The sequence below is a fragment of the Oncorhynchus gorbuscha genome, linkage group LG23, assembly GCF_021184085.1.
Source record: "Oncorhynchus gorbuscha isolate QuinsamMale2020 ecotype Even-year linkage group LG23, OgorEven_v1.0, whole genome shotgun sequence".
NCBI lineage: Eukaryota > Metazoa > Chordata > Actinopteri > Salmoniformes > Salmonidae > Oncorhynchus > Oncorhynchus gorbuscha.
This window is the reverse complement of record NC_060195.1, coordinates 23,927,761-23,944,902: the sequence shown is the minus strand read 5'-3', so window position 1 is coordinate 23,944,902 and position 17,142 is coordinate 23,927,761. Positions and strand designations below refer to the sequence as shown.

At 45.5% G+C, this 17,142-nt stretch overlaps 1 protein-coding gene across 1 annotated transcript in view; it reads right to left on the bottom strand.

Moving 5' to 3' along the window:
• Positions 1–4,010: 4,010 nt before the first annotated feature.
• The window catches only part of aff2 (AF4/FMR2 family, member 2), a 320,904-nt gene continuing 307,772 nt past the window's right edge, over positions 4,011–17,142 (bottom strand). Inside the window, exons 19-23 of the mRNA XM_046323313.1 lie at positions 15,594–15,665; positions 14,400–14,493; positions 13,916–13,965; positions 4,415–4,629; positions 4,011–4,066 (exon numbers count right to left, since the gene is read on the bottom strand). Of these exons, the coding sequence (XP_046179269.1) occupies positions 4,011–4,066; positions 4,415–4,629; positions 13,916–13,965; positions 14,400–14,493; positions 15,594–15,665 (487 nt within the window). The remainder of the gene's footprint in view (positions 4,067–4,414; positions 4,630–13,915; positions 13,966–14,399; positions 14,494–15,593; positions 15,666–17,142) is intronic.

The following is a 17,142-nucleotide window of genomic DNA, read 5'->3' as shown; positions in this document are numbered from 1 at the left end:
CCACTATCCTCTCTTCCCTCCCTTCTAACCCCACTTCCCACTCTTCCCAACCTCCGAACCACTCCTCCCTCCCTTCTAACCTCTCTTGCCTCCCTCCTAACTTCTCTTTCCTTCTTCCTATCCTCTCTTCCCTCCCCCTATCCTCTCTTCCCTCCCTTCTAACCCCACTTCCCTCTCTTCCCAACCTCTGAACCTCTCCTCCCTCCCTTCTAACCTCTCTTCCCTCCCTCCTGACCTCTCGTCCATCCCTTCTAACTCACTTACCTCTCTTCCTTCCCTCCCTCCTAACCTCTCTTCCTTCCCTCCCTCCCTCCGAACCCCTCTTCCCTCTTCCCTCCCTCCAAACCTCTCTTGCCTCCCTCCTAACCTCTCTTCTCTCTCTTCCCTCCCTCATAACCTCTCTTCACTCCCTCCTAACCTCTCTTCCCTCCCTCCTAACTCCTCTTCCCTCCCACCAAACATCTCTTGCCTCCCTCCTAACCTCTCTTCACTCTCTTCCCTCCCTCATAACCTCTCTTCCCTCCCCCTAACCTCTCTTCCCTCCCTCCTAATCTCTCTTCCCTCCCTTCCCTCTCGTCCCTTCCTCCGAACCTCTCTTCCCTCCCCCCTAACCTCTCGTCCCTTCCTCCTAACCCCTCATCCCTCTTCCCTCCCTCCAAACGTCTCTTGCCTCCCTCCTAACTTCTCTTTCCTTCTTCCTAACCTCTCTTCCCTCCCCCTATCCTCTCTTCCCTCCCTTCTAACCCCACTTCCCTCTCTTCCCAACCACCGAACCTCTCCTCCCTCCCTTCTAACCTCTCTTCCCTCCCCCTAACCTCACTTCCCTCTCTTCCCAACCTCCAAACCTCTCCTCCCTCCCTTCTAACCTCTCTTCCCTCCCTCCTAACTTCTCTTTCTTTCTTCCTAACCTCTCTTCCCTCCCCCTAACCTCACTTCCATCTCTTCCCAACCTCTGAACCTCTCCTCCCTCCCTTCAAACCTCTCTTCCCTCCCTCCTAAACTCTATTTCTTCCCCCCAACCTCTCTTCTCTCCTTCCTAACCTCTTTCCCCCTCCTAACCTATCTTCCCTCTCTCCTAATCTCTCTTGCCTCCCTCCTAACCTCTCTTCCCTCCTAACCACGTCCCTCTCTCCTAACCACGTTCCTCTCTCCTAACCTCTCTTCCCTCCCTCCTAACCTCTCTTCCCTCCCTTCCCTCCCTCCTAACCCCTCTTCCCACCTTCCTAACATCCCTTCCCTCCCTCCTAACCTCTCTTTTCTCTCTCCTAACCTCTCTTCCCTAACCTCTCTTCCCACCCTCCTAATCTCTCTTCCCTCCTTTCTAACCTCACTACCCCTCTTCCCTCCCTCCTAACGTCTCTTCCCTCCCGCCTAACCCCTCTTCCCTCCCTCCAAACCTCTCTTGCCTCCCTCCTAATCTCTCTCTTCCCTCCCTCATAACCTCTCTTCCGTCCCTCTTAACCTCTCTTCCCTCCCTCCTAACATCTCTTCCCTCTTTTCTAACCTTACTTCCCCTCTTCCCTTCCTTCCGTCTCTCCCTCCCTCTTAAGCTCGTCCCTCTCTCCCAACCCCTCTTCCCTCCCTCCAAACCTCTCTTGCCACCCGCCTAACCTCTCTTCCCTCTCTTCTAACCTCTCTTCCTTCCCTCCCTCCTAACCTCTTCCCTCCCTCCAAACCCCTCTTGCCTCCCTCCTAATCTCTCTTCTCTCTCTTCCCTCCCTCATAATCTCTCTTCCTTCCCTCATAACCTCTCTTCCCTCCCTCCTAGCATCTCTTCCCTCTTTTCTAACCTTACTTCCTCTTTTCCCTTCGTTCCCTCCCTCTCTCCCTCCCTCCTAACCTCTTCCTTCCCTCCCTCCTAACCCCTCTTCCCTCCCTCATAACCTCTCTTCCCTCCCTCCAAACCTCTCTTGCCTCCCTCCTAATCTCTCTTCTCTCTCTTCCCTCCCTCATAATCTCTCTTCCTTCCCTCATAACCTCTCTTCCCTCCCTCCTAAAATCTCTTCCCTCTTTTCTAACCTTACTTCCTCTCTTCTCTTCCTTCCCTCTCTCCCTCCCTCCTAACCTCTTCCCTCCCTCATAACCCCTCTTCCCTCCCTCCAAACCTCTCTTGCCACCCTCCTAATCTCTCTTCCCTCTCTTCTAACCTCTTCCCTCCCTCCTAACCCCTCTTTCCTTGGCTCTCTGTGGCCAACTTTTCTGCTGTGTCCCAGTGCTCGTAGCTCCGGAGAATGTTGTTGGTAATGTTGACGTGGCTGGCGGCCATCTGGTGAATGCGCTGGGGGATGGCCGCCAGCCACGTCAACATTACCAACAACATTCTCCGGAGCTACGAGCACCCCCTCCCTCCAAACCTCTCTTGCCTCCCTCCTAATCTCTCTCTTCCCTCCCTCATAACCTCTCTTCCCTCCCTCTTAACCTCTCTTCCCTCCCTCCTAACATCTCTTCCCTCTTTTCTAACCTTACTTCCCCTCTTCCCTTCCTTCCGTCTCTCCCTCCCTCCTAACCTCTTCCCTCCCTCCTAACCCCTCTTCCCTCCCTCCAAACCTCTCTTGCCACCCGCCTAACCTCTCTTCCCTCTCTTCTAACCTCTCTTCCTTCCCTCCCTCCTAACCTCTTCCCTCCCTCCAAACCCCTCTTGCCTCCCTCCTAATCTTTCTTCTCTCTCTTCCCTCCCTCATAATCTCTCTTCCCTCCCTCCTAACCTCTCTTCCCTTCCTTCCCTCTCTCCCTCCCTCCTAACCTTTCTTCCCTCTCTCCTAATCTCTCTTCCCTCCCTCATAACCTCTCTTCCCTCCCTCTTAACATCTATTCCCTCTTTTCTAACCTCTTCCCTCCCTCCTAACCCCTCTTCCCTCCCTCCAAATCCCTCTTGCCTCCCTCCTAACCTCTTCCCTCCCTCCTAACCCCTCTTCCCACCCTCCTAACCTTTCTTCCCTCTCTCCTAATCTCTCTTCCCTCCCTCCTAACCTCTCTTCCCTCTCTCCTAACCTCTCTTGCCTCCCTCCTAACCTCTCTTCCCTCTCTTCCCTCCCCCTAACCTCTCTTCCCTACCTACTAACCTCTCTTTTCTCCCCCCTGACCTCTCTTCCTCATCTCCAAACCTCTCTTGACTCCCTCCTAACTTCTCTTCTCTTCCCTCCCCCTAACCTCCCCTCCCTTCTAACCCCACTTCCCTCTCTTCCCTCCCTCCTAGCCTTTCTTCCGTCCCTTCTAACCTCTCTTCCTTCCCTACTGACCTCTCTTCCATCCCTTCTAACCTCACTTCCCTCCTTCCTAACATCTCTTCCCTCCCTCCAAACCTATCTTGCCTCCCTCCAAACCTATCTTTCCTCCCTCCTAACCTCTCTTCCCTCTCTTCCTCCCTCCAAAACCTCTCTTACCTCCCTCCAAACCTGTCTTCCCTCCCTCTTAAGCTCTTTCCCTCTCTCCTTCCCTCTCTTCCCTCCCTCCTAACCTCTCTTTCTCCCCTCCTAACCTCTCTTCCCTCTCTTCCTAACCTCTCTTCACTCCCTCCTAACCTCTCTTACCTCCCTCCAAACCTCTCTTGCCTCCCTCATATCCTCTCTTCCCGCCCTCCTATCCTCTCTTCCCTCGCTCCTAACCTCTCTTCCTCCTTCCTAATAAACAGTGGGTGATTGAGTACTGGAAAGGCTCAATCCTAAAAGTAACAGCTCTGGTGATCAGTATGTGCTGAAAGGCCCACCTAGGCCTTATGGTGTCATAACTGGGTGATTCCTGTCTCATTTCCACCAATAACACCATCCAACAGGCTCTAATTGAGCTCATTATGAGTGTCGACAGAGAGTAGGAGAGGTGTAGGGAGGATCAACTTCTAATGGATACTTCTGAGGCTGTGAGAGTGAGTTCTTGCCTAACACAACCACATAACCTGCCCCTTTAATCAGCTAGGCTCAGGAAATGAGAGACATGGCACATCAAATCCTCCATTCACAGTCAAGAGGGGTGTCCTCCATATATCTCTGCTGGTCTCTCTCTAGTCTGTACATTCACTCACTAATGACAGTAAATGGGTCAAGGCTTAGGGCTCCTTTATTCTCCATATCTCCACGAAAGAATACAGAACACATCAGTCCATATTAGACCATCCTGAGGGTGATGAAAGGATCTGACTGGCCTTTGTTCCTAACCAATATGAATAATTAGTCATATATAATTACTGAATGCAAGGTAGATGAATGGGAATACATGTATTAACACAAATATATGATATGATAACAAAAGAATAATGGATGTTGATTGTAGCTATTACTGCTACATCAGCTGCAGTTACCACCCTACCCGGTATCTACAGCACAATTTATTCTACTAATGTACAAAATCTGCCATTTCTGCCATCTCCTATACAAACACCCTGTTGTAAAACAGAGAGACTGTGTCCAGTCTCCAGTACCTTGGCTCTCTGTGGCCAACTTTTCTGCTGTGTCCCAGTGCTCGTAGCTCCGGAGAATGTTGTTGGTAATGTTGACGTGGCTGGCGGCCATCTGGTGAATGCGCTGGGGGATGGCCACGTTGCCGGAGGCCCCGGAGCCCGCAGTGCCCGTACTGCTGCCGCCCCAACTGACTGGGGAGAGACTCAGAGACAGGGGCGATAGGGTGCCTGTGTTCCTAGGAAGACAGAGACACAATACAGGGGTCAGTGGTTAGAGGTTGGAAGTGAAAAGGTCAGGGTGATAGTGTACTGTATAACTACTGGACACCATGGATTTTGGTATCCTGGGCAAAACATACAAGTACTTTATATATTAAGAGACTAAAGGGAATTATATATACAGGGAGTAAAGTGAATTATATATACAGAGAGTAAAGTGAATTATATGTACAGGGAGTAAAGTGAATTATATATACAGGGAGTAAAGTGAATTATATATACAGGGAGTAAAGTGAATTATATATACAGAGAGTAAAGGGAATTATATATACAGAGAGTAAAGTGAATTATATATACAGAGAGTAAAGTGAATTATATATACAGGGAGTAAAGTGAATTATATATACAGGGAGTAAAGTGAATTATATATACAGGGAGTAAAGTGAATTATATATACAGAGAGTAAAGGGAATTATATATACAGAGAGTAAAGTGAATTATATATACAGGGAGTAAAGTGTATTATATATACAGGGAGTAAAGTGAATTATATATACAGAGAGTAAAGTGAATTATATATACAGGGAGTAAAGTGAATTATATATACAGGGAGTAAAGTGTATTATATATACAGGGAGTAAAGTGTATTATATATACAGGGAATAAAGTGAATTACATATAGAGGCAGTAAAGTGAATTATATATACAGGGAATAAAGTGAAGGGAGTAAAGTGAATTATATATACAGGGAATAAAGTGAAGGGAGTAAAGTGAATTATATATACAGGCAGTAAAGTGAATTATATATACAGGCAGTAAAGTGAATTATATATACAGGGAGTAAAGTGAATTATATATACAGGGAATAAAGTGAAGGGAGTAAAGTGAATTATATATACAGGCAGTAAAGTGAATTATATATACAGGGAGTAAAGTGAATTATATATACAGGCAGTAAAGTGAATTATATATACAGGGAATAAAGTGAAGGGAGTAAAGTGAATTATATATACAGGCAGTAAAGTGAATTATATATACAGGGAGTAAAGTGAATTATATATACAGAGAGTAAAGTGAATTATATATACAGGGAGTAAAGTGTATTATATATACAGGGAGTAAAGTGAATTATATATACATAGAGTAAAGTGAATTATATATACAGGGAGTAAAGTGAATTATATATACAGGGAGTAAAGTGAATTATATATACAGAGAGTAAAGTGAATTATATATACAGAGAGTAAAGGGAATTATATATACAGAGAGTAAAGTTAATTATATATACAGAGAGTAAAGTGAATTATATATACAGGGAGTAAAGTGTATTATATATACAGGGAGTAAAGTGAATTATATATACAGAGAGTAAAGTGAATTATATATACAGGGAGTAAAGTGAATTATATATACAGGGAGTAAAGTGTATTATATATACAGGGAGTAAAGTGTATTATATATACAGGGAATAAAGTGAATTACATATACAGGCAGTAAAGTGAATTATATATACAGGGAATAAAGTGAAGGGAGTAAAGTGAATTATATATACAGGGAATAAAGTGAAGGGAGTAAAGTGAATTATATATACAGGCAGTAAAGTGAATTATATATACAGGCAGTAAAGTGAATTATATATACAGGGAGTAAAGTGAATTATATATACAGGGAATAAAGTGAAGGGAGTAAAGTGAATTATATATACAGGCAGTAAAGTGAATTATATATACAGGGAGTAAAGTTAATTATATATACAGGCAGTAAAGTGAATTATATATACAGGGAATAAAGTGAAGGGAGTAAAGTGAATTATATATACAGGCAGTAAAGTGAATTATATATACAGGGAGTAAAGTGAATTATATATACAGGCAGTAAAGTGAATTATATATACAGGGAATAAATTGAAGGGAGTAAAGTGAATTATATATACAGACAGTAAAGTGAATTATATATACAGGGAATAAAGTGAAGGGAGTAAAGTGAATTATATATACAGGGAGTAAAGTGAATTATATATACAGGCAGTAAAGTGAATTATATATACAGGGAATAAAGTGAAGGGAGTAAAGTGAATTATATATACAGGGAGTAAAGTGAATTATATATACAGGGAGTAAAGTGAATTATATATACAGGGAGTAAAGTGAATTATATATACAGGGAATAAAGTGAAGGGAGTAAAGTGAATTATATATACAGAGAGTAAAGTGAATTATATATACAGAGAGTAAAGTGAATTATATATACAGGCAGTAAAGTGAATTATATATACAGGGAGTAAAGTGAATTATATATACAGGGAGTAAAGTGAATTATATATACAGGCAGTAAAGTGAATTATATATACAGGGAGTAAAGTGAATTATATATACAGGGAGTAAAGTGAATTATATATACAGAGAGTAAAGTGAATTATATATACAGGGAGTAAAGTGAATTATATATACAGGGAGTAAAGTGAATTATATATACAGGCAGTAAAGTGAATTATATATACAGGGAGTAAAGTGAATTATATATACAGGGAGTAAAGTGAATTATATATACAGAGAGTAAAGTGAATTATATATACAGGGAGTAAAGTGAATTATATATACAGGGAGTAAAGTGAATTATATATACAGAGAGTAAAGTGAATTATATATACAGGGAGTAAAGTGAATTATATATACAGGGAGTAAAGTGAATTATATATACAGAGAGTAAAGTGAATTATATATACAGGGAGTAAAGTGAATTATATATACAGAGAGTAAAGTGAATTATATATACAGGGAGTAAAGTGAATTATATATACAGGGAGTAAAGTGAATTATATATACAGGGAGTAAAGTGAATTATATATATAGAGAGTAAAGTGAATTATATACACAGGGAGTAAAGTGAATTATATATACAGGGAGTAAAGTGAATTATATATATAGGGAGTAAAGTGAATTATATACACAGGGAGTAAAGTGAATTATATACACAGGGAGTAAAGTGAATTACAGTGCATTTGGAAAGTATTCAGACCCATTGACTTTTTCCACATTTTGTTATGTTACAGCCTTATTCCAAAATGGATACAAATATGTTTTTTCCCCATCAATCTATACACAATACCCAATAATGACAAAGTAAAAACAGCTTTTTAGAATGTTCGCAAATGTATAAAAAATTGAAAACAGAAATACTTTATTTACATAAGTATTCAGACCCTTTGGCTATGAGACTCGAAATTGAGCTCATGTGTATCCTGTTAAGCCTGTCCCTCAGGCTTAACCACTGTCCGTCAAGCTTAACCACTGTCCGTCAGGCTTAACCACTGTCCGTCAGGCTTAATCACTGTCCGTCAGGCTTAATCACTGTCCGTCAAGCTTAATCACTGTCCGTCAGGCTTAACCACTGTCAGTCAAGCTTAACCACTGTCCGTCAAGCTTAACCACTGTCCGTCAGGCTTAACCACTGTCCGTCAAGCTTAACCACTGTCCGTCAGGCTTAACCACTCCGTCCACTGTCCGTCAAGGCTTAACCACTGTCCGTCAGGCTTAATCCAATCAGTCCGTCAGGCTTAACCACTGTCCGTCAGGCTTAACCACTGTCCTTCCACTGGCTTAACCACTGTCCTTCCACTGGCTTAACCACTGTCCGTCAACAGTCCGTCAGGCTTAACCACTGTCCGTCAGGCTTAACCACTGTCCTTCAGGCTTAACCACTGTCCTTCAGGCTTAACCACTGTCCGTCAAGCTTAACCACTGTCCGTCAGGCTTTACCACTGTCCCTCAGGCTTAACCACTGTCCGTCAGGCTTAACCACTGTCCGTCAGGCTTAACCACTGTCCGTCATGCTTAACCACTGTCCGTCAGGCTTAACCACTGTCCGTCAGGCTTAACCACTGTCCGTCAAGCTTAACCACTGTCCGTCAAGCTTAACCACTGTCCGTCAAGCTTAACCACTGTCCGTCAAGCTGAACCACTGTCCGTCAGGCTTTACCACTGTCCCTCAGGCTTAACTACTGTCCGTCAAGTTTAACCACTATCCCTCAGGCTTAACTACTGTACGTCAGGCTTAACCACAATCCGTGAGGCTTACCCACTGTCCGTCAAGCTTAACCACTGTCCCTCAGGCTTAACCACTGTCCGTCAAGTTTAACCACTGTGCGTCAGGCTTAACCACTGTCCGTCAAGCTTAATCACTGTCCGTCAGGCTTAACCACTGTCAGTCAAGCTTAACCACTGTCCGTCAAGCTTAACCACTGTCCGTCAAGCTGAACCACTGTCCGTCAAGCTTAACCACTGTCCGTCAGGCTTAACCACTGTCCGTCAAGCTTAACCACTGTCCGTCAGGCTTCACCACAGTCCGGCAAGCTTAACCACTGTCTGTCAGGCTTAACCACTGTCCCTCAGGCTTAACCACGGTCCCTCAGGCTTAACCACTGTCCGTCAAGTTTAACCACTGTCCCTCAGGCTTAACCACTGTCCGTCAAGCTTAACCACTGTCCGTCAGGCTTAACCACTGTCCGTCAGGCTTAATCACTGTCCCTCAGGCTTAATCACTGTCCGTCAAGCTTAATCACTGTCCGTCAGGCTTAACCACTGTCAGTCAAGCTTAACCACTGTCCGTCAAGCTTAACCACTGTCCGTCAAGCTTAACCACTGTCCGTCAGGCTTAACCACTGTCCGTCAAGCTTAACCACTGTCCGTCAGGCTTAACCACTGTCCGTCAAGTTTAACCACTGTCCCTCAGGCTTAACTACTGTCCGTCAAGCTTAACCACTGTCCGTCAGGCTTAACCACAGTCCATCAAGCTTAATCACTGCCCGTCAGGCTTATCCACTGTCCATCAGGTTTAATCACTGTCCGTCAAGCTTAACCACTGTCCCTCAAGCTTAACCACTGTCCGTCAAGCTGAACCACTGTCCGTCAAGCTTAACCACTGTCCGTCAGGCTTAACCACTGTCCGTCAAGCTTAACCACTGTCCGTCAGGCTTAACCACAGTCCGTCAGCCTTAACCACTGTCCGTCAGGCTTAACCACTGTCCGTCAAGCTTAACCACTGTCCGTCAGGCTTAACCACAGTCCGTCAGGCTTAACCACTGTCCGTCAGGCTTAACCACTGTCCCTCAGGCTTAACTACTGTCCGTCAGGGTTAACCACAATCCGTCAGGCTTAACCACTGTCCGTCAAGCTTAACCACTGTCCGTCAAGTTTAACCACTGTCCCTCAGGCTTAACCACTGTCCGTCAAGCTTAACCACAATCCGTGAGGCTTAACTACTGTCCGTCAAGCTTAACCACTGTCCCTCAGGCTTAATCACTGTCCGTCATGCTTAACCACTGTCCGTCAGGCTTAACCCCTGTCCGTCAGGCTTAACCACTGTCCGTCAGGCTTAACCACTGTCCGTCAAGCTTAAACACTGTTCGTCAAGCTTAACTACTGTCCGTCAGGCTTAACCCCTGTCCGTCAGGCTTAACCACTGTCCGTCAGGCTTAACCACTGTCCGTCAAGCTTAAACACTGTTCGTCAAGCTTAACTACTGTCCGTCAGGCTTAACCACTGTCCGTCAAGCTTAAACACTGTTCGTCAAGCTTAACTACTGTCCATCAGGCTTAACTACTGTCCGTCAGGCTTAACCATTCTCCTTCAGGCTGTACCACTGTACGTCAGGCTTATCCATTCTCCTTCAGGCTGTACCACTGTACGTCAGGCTTAACCACTGTCCGTCAGGCTTAACCACTGTCCATCAGGCTTAACCACTGTCCGTCAGGCTTAACTACTGTCCGTCAAGCTTAATCACTGTCCGTCAAGCTTAACCACTGTCTGTCAGGCTTAACCACTGTCTGTCAGGCTTAACCACTGTCCATCAGGCTTAACCACTGTCCGTCAGGCTTAACCACTGTCCGTCAGGCTTAACCACTGTCCGTCAGGCTTAACCACTGTCCGTCAGGCTTAACCACAGTCCGTCAGGCTTAACTACTGTCCGTCAGGCTTAACCACTGTCCGCCAGGCTCAACCACTGTCCTTCAGGCTCAAACACTGTCCGTCAGGCTTAACCACTGTCCGTCAGGCTTAACCACTGTCCTTCAAGCTTAACCACTGTTCGTCAAGCTAAACCACAGTCCGTCATGCTTAACCACTGTCCGTCAGGCTGAACCACTGTCCGTCAGGCTTAACTACAGTCCGTCAGGCTTAACCACTGTCCGTCAGACTTAACCACTGTCCATCAGGCTTAACCACTGTCCGTCAGGCTTAATCACTGTCCTTCAGGCTTAACCACAGTCCGTCAGGCTTAACCACTGTCCGTCAAGCTTAACCACTGTCCGTCAAGCTTAACCACTATTCGTCAGGCTTAACCACAGTCCGTCAGGCTTAACCACTGTCCGTCAAGCTTAACCACTGTCCGTCAAGCTTAACCACTATCCGTCAAGCTTAACCACTGTCCGTCAGGCTTTACCACTGTCCGTCAGGCTTAACCACTGTCCGTCAGGCTTATACATTCTCTGTCAGGCTGTACCACTGTACGTCAGGCTTATCCATTCTCCTTCAGGCTGTACCACTGTACGTCAGGCTTATCCATTCTCCGTCAGGCTGTACCACTGTACGTCAGGCTTATCCATTCTCCTTCAGGCTGTACCACTGTACGTCAGGCTTATCCATTATCCTTCAGGCTGTACCACTGTACGTCAGGCTTATCCATTCTCCGTCAGGCTGTACCACTGTATGTCAGGCTTATCCATTCTCCGCCAGGCTGTACCACTGTACGTCAGTCTTATCCATTCTCCGCCAGGCTGTACCACTGTGCGTCAGGCTTATCCATTCTCCTTCAGGCTGTACCACTGTACGTCAGGCTCATCCATTCTCCTTCAGGCTGTACCACTGTACGTCAGGCTTATCCCTTCTCCTTCAGGCTGTACCACTGTACGTCAGGCTTAACCACTGTCCGTCAGGCTTAACCACAGTCCTTCAGGCTTAACCACTGTCCGTCAGGCTTAACCACTGCCCGTCAGGCTTAACCACTGTCCGTCAGGCTTAACCACTGTCCGTCAGGCTTAACCACTGTCCGTCAGGCTTAACCACTGTCCGTCAGGCTTAACTACTGTCCGTCGGGCTTAACCACAGTCAGTCAGGCTTATCCATTCTCTGTCAGGCTTATCCATTCTCTGTCAGGCTGTACCGCTTTACGTCAGGCTTACCCATTCTCTGTCAGGCTTATCTATTCTCTTTCAGGCTTACCCACTGTCCCCCAGGCTTAGCCACAGTCATTCAGACTTTGCCACTGTCCGTCAGGCTTAACCATTCTCCGCCAGGCTGTACCACTGTACGTCAGGCTTATCCATTCTCCTTCAGGCTGTACCACTGTACGTCAGGCTTATCCATTCTCCGTCAGGCTGTACCACTGTACGTCAGGCTTATCCATTCTCTGTCAGGCTTATCCATTCTCTGTCAGGCTGTACCGCTGTACGTCAGGCTTACCCATTCCCTGTCAGGCTTATCCATTCTCCTTCAGGCTTAACCACTGTCCCCATGCTTAGCCACAGTCATTCAGACTTTGCCACTGTCCGTCAGGCTTAACCATTCTCCGCCAGGCGTAACCACTGTCCATCATACTTAACCACTCTCCGTCAAGCTTAACTACTGTCCGTCAGGCTTAACCACTCTCTGTCAGGCTTAACCAATCTCCTTCAGGTTCAACCACTGTCCCTCAGGCTTAACTACTGTCCGTCAGGCTTAACTACTGTCCGTCAGGCTTAACTTCTGTCCGTCAGGCTTAACCTCTGTCCGTCAGGCTTAACCACTGTCCCACAGGCTTAACCACTGTCCCTCAGGCTTAACTACTGTCTGTCAGGCTTAACTGCTGTCCGTCAGGCTTAACTTCTGTCCGTCAGGCTTAACTACTCCCCGTCAGATTTAATCACTAATTCTGATTTGATTTTGTATTATCGGCAAACTCGGGCTTATCTCGGCTTGACAATCATGGCTGACAATCATCTGTCAGCTGGCTTGAGACATCAATCAGAGGACATATTCATCAGTCTTTTAGTGCCAAACCCAAACAATCAAGCTCCAGGTCCTGTAATTCAGCACTAAATTGAAAGGCGCTCCCCCCGTGAAGTTAAATTATGATGCTCTGTCAACAGCTTGCCTCTCTCGGCTCCCTTTCTAATAGTTTGAGGCTTTTGCTGAAATAAACAAACCCCTGAGGGTGAACAAAAAATAATAAGGAAAAAAGATTAATGATTGTCAAGGACAGAACAAACAAACTGTGGGAAAGACCAGAGCAGAGTGTAATCTAATGTTCATTACAGTCCGCAGGTAGCGGAGCTAACACGGGATTAAAAAGGCCAGTTGGTGGCTAATGTGACCATGGTGAACTGGAGGAGGCTGCAGGAGCCCTAGGAGCCAGTAGGATCTGAGGCTAATTGCTTCTGACAGCGCCTTTCACAGCAGAATAGCAGAAGCTGGTCAGTGCTTTGGCTGAGGGCTAGATCCCAGCCCTTGAAAAGACAGGCTCAAGGAAGCTCACAGTCACACACAGAGGATGGCTCACCACCAACTGCCAGACACTGACGAGCCCCACAGTAGCCCCATGGTATCCCCACAGTAGCTCCTCGGTAGCTTCACTGTAGCCCCACGGTAGCTTCACTGTAGCCCCACGGTAGCTTCACTGTAGCCCCACGGTAGCTTCACTGTAGCCCCACGGTAGCTTCACGGTAGCCCCACGGTAGCTTCACTGTAGCCCCACGGTAGCTTCACGGTAGCCCCACGGTAGCTTCACGGTAGCCCCACGGTAGCTTCACTGTAGCCCCACGGTAGCTTCACTGTAGCCCCACGGTAGCCCCACGACAGCTTCACTGTAGCCCCACAGTAGCTCCACGGTAGCTTCACTGTAGCCCCACGGTAGCCCCACGGTAGCCTCACTGTAGCCCCACGGTAGCTCCACGGTAGCTTCACGGTAGCTCCGCGGTAGCCCAACGGTAGCCCCACGGTAGCTCCATGGTAGCTCCACAGTAGCCCCACGGCAGCCCACGAACCCAAACACACAGGGTGAATCAGTTAGGTTCAGTTGCCATGGAAAATGCAGAAGAACAGTGAAGTAGTGAGCTCATCCCACCAGTGTGATGTGCTGAAAGCTGGAAGTCACATTGACAGAAGCTCTGTCTGTCATGACCTTTGTCTGAACAAAGCAGACAGCATCTGAGAGGGTTAGCTTGTTGCTTGGCCAGGAGAAGGCACAGACATTGTTCTGTTCAGGGAGATATCTGGTATAAAGAATGCATTGTAATGCAACATTAGATGACTGAGGTGACATGTTACTCACTTTCCATTGGCTCCCCATGGCGAAGGTACTTGGGAACTTTTAGCCGAGTTCTGGAATGGAAGAGGTTTGTGAGAACAGGACAATTGGCAGCACCACTATACAAACACTTTGCACAGCTTAGAAAAGCTATCACAGCAATACAAACAGCGTCTCTAGAATAATATGCAACATAATTAATTAAAACAGGCTTAAGCACTAATGTATGTAGATAATTGATACACATAGTTTGCACACTAACCACAAAAAAAGTATGTTTTTTAATTACCACCATACAAAGCTAATGAGTACACGCAACTTAACACAAATATACATTTAATTTAGACATTTTAATTAGCTGTACATGTTCTACAGCTATCACTCTTTCTATTCATAGAAGTTAGAATTAGAGTTAGAATTTGGAGTTAGAATTAGAGTCAGAATTTGGAGTAAGAATTAGAAGTTAGAATTAGAGTAAGAATTAGAAGTTAGAATTAGAGTTAGTTACCTTGAAATACTCCATCAGGGAACGGGAATACTTTACTGCATGGTCCTTCTTTAGTTTGAACATTCTCAAGTACAGGAGGGATAAACAGCGATTGCTATGGAGATAAGAACATAATAAGGTTCCATTAAATGCAGGACCTACAGTAATACAGTATATCTGGTATTGGCAACATAACAGGCTGTGTATCAATTACAGACATTAAGCATCAAATAAATAACTAAGGAAAATGTGTTTTGTAACACATTAACTTGACATCCATGATGCATGAATATTTCATGTTGTTGTTATCAAATCTACCTCTCTAATTTCTTAGAAAATAAAAGCTAGAAAACAGAGGCAATAGTCAGACACCAGATGCTTTGGACATATGCACCACCCCATGACATGACACCAGCACTCTGGCATTAATAAGTCATTACCACACTGCACTTCCTAGTTTCTCCCAATCTAAACCACATCAGCATGTTCTTACACACACGCGCACGTACACACACACGCACACACACACACTTTGCCTTCTAAAACAAATTACAAGTATACACTGATGGATCATGTCAACCAGTGTCAAATATTTGAATATAATCTCTAATGATGTCAGAACGGTTTACTAACACAGGAATTATGACCTGGGTGTCTCACTCCTACTCTCATCACTGTCTACACTGCTATGACTGAGAGCCTAACCATAACATTCTAACCATAACATTCTAATTCTAAGCATTCCATTCTAACCATAACATTCTAATTCTAACCATGACATTCTAACCCTGACATTCTACTCAGATTATACAATCAATATGACAGGCAGCATATCCCCTGTAAGCAGTGTGGTTAGTATACTGTATATGTTGCTAGCCGCCAGGAAATCTTTCATTATCCCTAATAGCTTAATGAAATACAAGAATAATGATCCCCTTTAAGCTGATTAAGTGCTTTAGCAGTGTTTTAAAGCTCCCTTCAAGATACATCCGATTGTCGGGGAGGGATGGCTGAGTGGAGATTTAAATAGTGTTTGAGCGAAGCGGCAGATTTAGCATCTAACGGGTTTGGAAGCCAGCTGGATTTTCTTAAATCAACCCAAACGCCCACACAGGCTAGAGATCCTTGTCCGTCATCACACCCATCAGAGGAATGATGGGTTTCCTTCAACCACACAGAGGTTCACATCAGAAACTATATCAAGGGAAAACTCACCACAATACAGCTAATTTCTTCTCGGCCACTGTTGCTGAGTGACTTGTAAAGTTCTTTAACCTCATGGCATATCTTCAAAAGCAGAAAAGACAAAAACATAAATCAATTAATTAATTTCAGTTCAAATAACAAAATGAGAGGATGACTCAATGTCCATAAAGCCAGGGAAGCATCCATAAAACCAGGAAAGCATCCATAAAACCATTGGAGCATACATAAAGCCAGCCAGGGAAGCATACATAAAGCCAGGGGAGCATACATAAAGCCAGCCAGGGAAGCATCCATAAAACCATTAGAGCATACATAAAGCCAGCCAGGGAGCATACATAAAGCCAGGGGAGCATACATAAAACCAGGAAAGCATCCATAAAACCATTGGAGCATACATAAAGCCAGCCAGGGAAGCATACATAAAGCCAGGGGAGCATACATAAAGCCAGGGAAGCATACATAAAGCCAGGGGAGCATACATTAAGCCAGGGAAGCATACATAAAGCCAGCCAGGGAAGCATACATAAAGCCAGCCAGGGGAGCATACATAAAGCCAGGGGAGCATACATAAAGCCAGGGAAGCATACATAAAGCCAGGGGAGCATACATAAAGCCAGGGGAGCATACATAAAGCCAGGGGAACATACATTAAGCCAGGGGAGCATACATAAAGCCAGGGGAGCATACATAAAGCCAGGGGAACATACATTAAGCCAGGGGAGCATACATTAAGCCAGGTGAGCATACATAAAACCAGAAAAGCATACATAAAGCCAGGGGAGCATACATAAAGCCAGGGGAGCATACATAAAGCCAGGGGAGCATACATAAAGCCAGGGGAGCATACATAAAGCCAGGGGAGCATACATAAAGCCAGGGAAGCATACATAAAGCCAGGGGAGCATACATAAAGCCAGGGGAGCATACATAAAGCCAGAGAAGCATACATAAAGCCAGGGAAGCATACATAAAGCCAGGGGAGCATACATAAAGCCAGGGGAGCATACATAAAGCCAGGGGAGCATACATAAATGGGGGCGGCAGGTAGCCTAGTTGTTAGCGCGTTGGGCCAGTAACCGAAAGGTTGCTCGATCGAATTCCCGAGCTGCCAAGGTAAAACATCTGTCGTTCTGCCCCTGAACAAGGCAGTTAACCCACTGTCCCTAGGCTGTCATTGTAAAAAATAATTTGTTCTTAACTGAATTGCCAAGTTAAATAAAGGTTAAATAAAAAAATGTATAAAGCCAGGGGAACATCCAAAAACCCAGGGGAACATCCATAAAGCCAGGGGCGCATTCATAGAGCCAGGGGAGCATCCATAAAGCCAGGGGAACATCCAAAAAGCCAGGGGAACATCCAAAAAGCCAGGGGAACATCCAAAAAGCCAGGGGAACATCCATAAAGCCAGGGGAGCATCCATAAAGCCAGGGGAGCATTCATAAAGCCAGGGGAGCATTCATAAAGCCAGGGGAGCATCCATAAAGCCAGGGGAGCATTCATAAAGCCAGGGGAGCATCCATAAAGCCAGGGGAGCATCCATAAAGCCAGGGGAGCATCC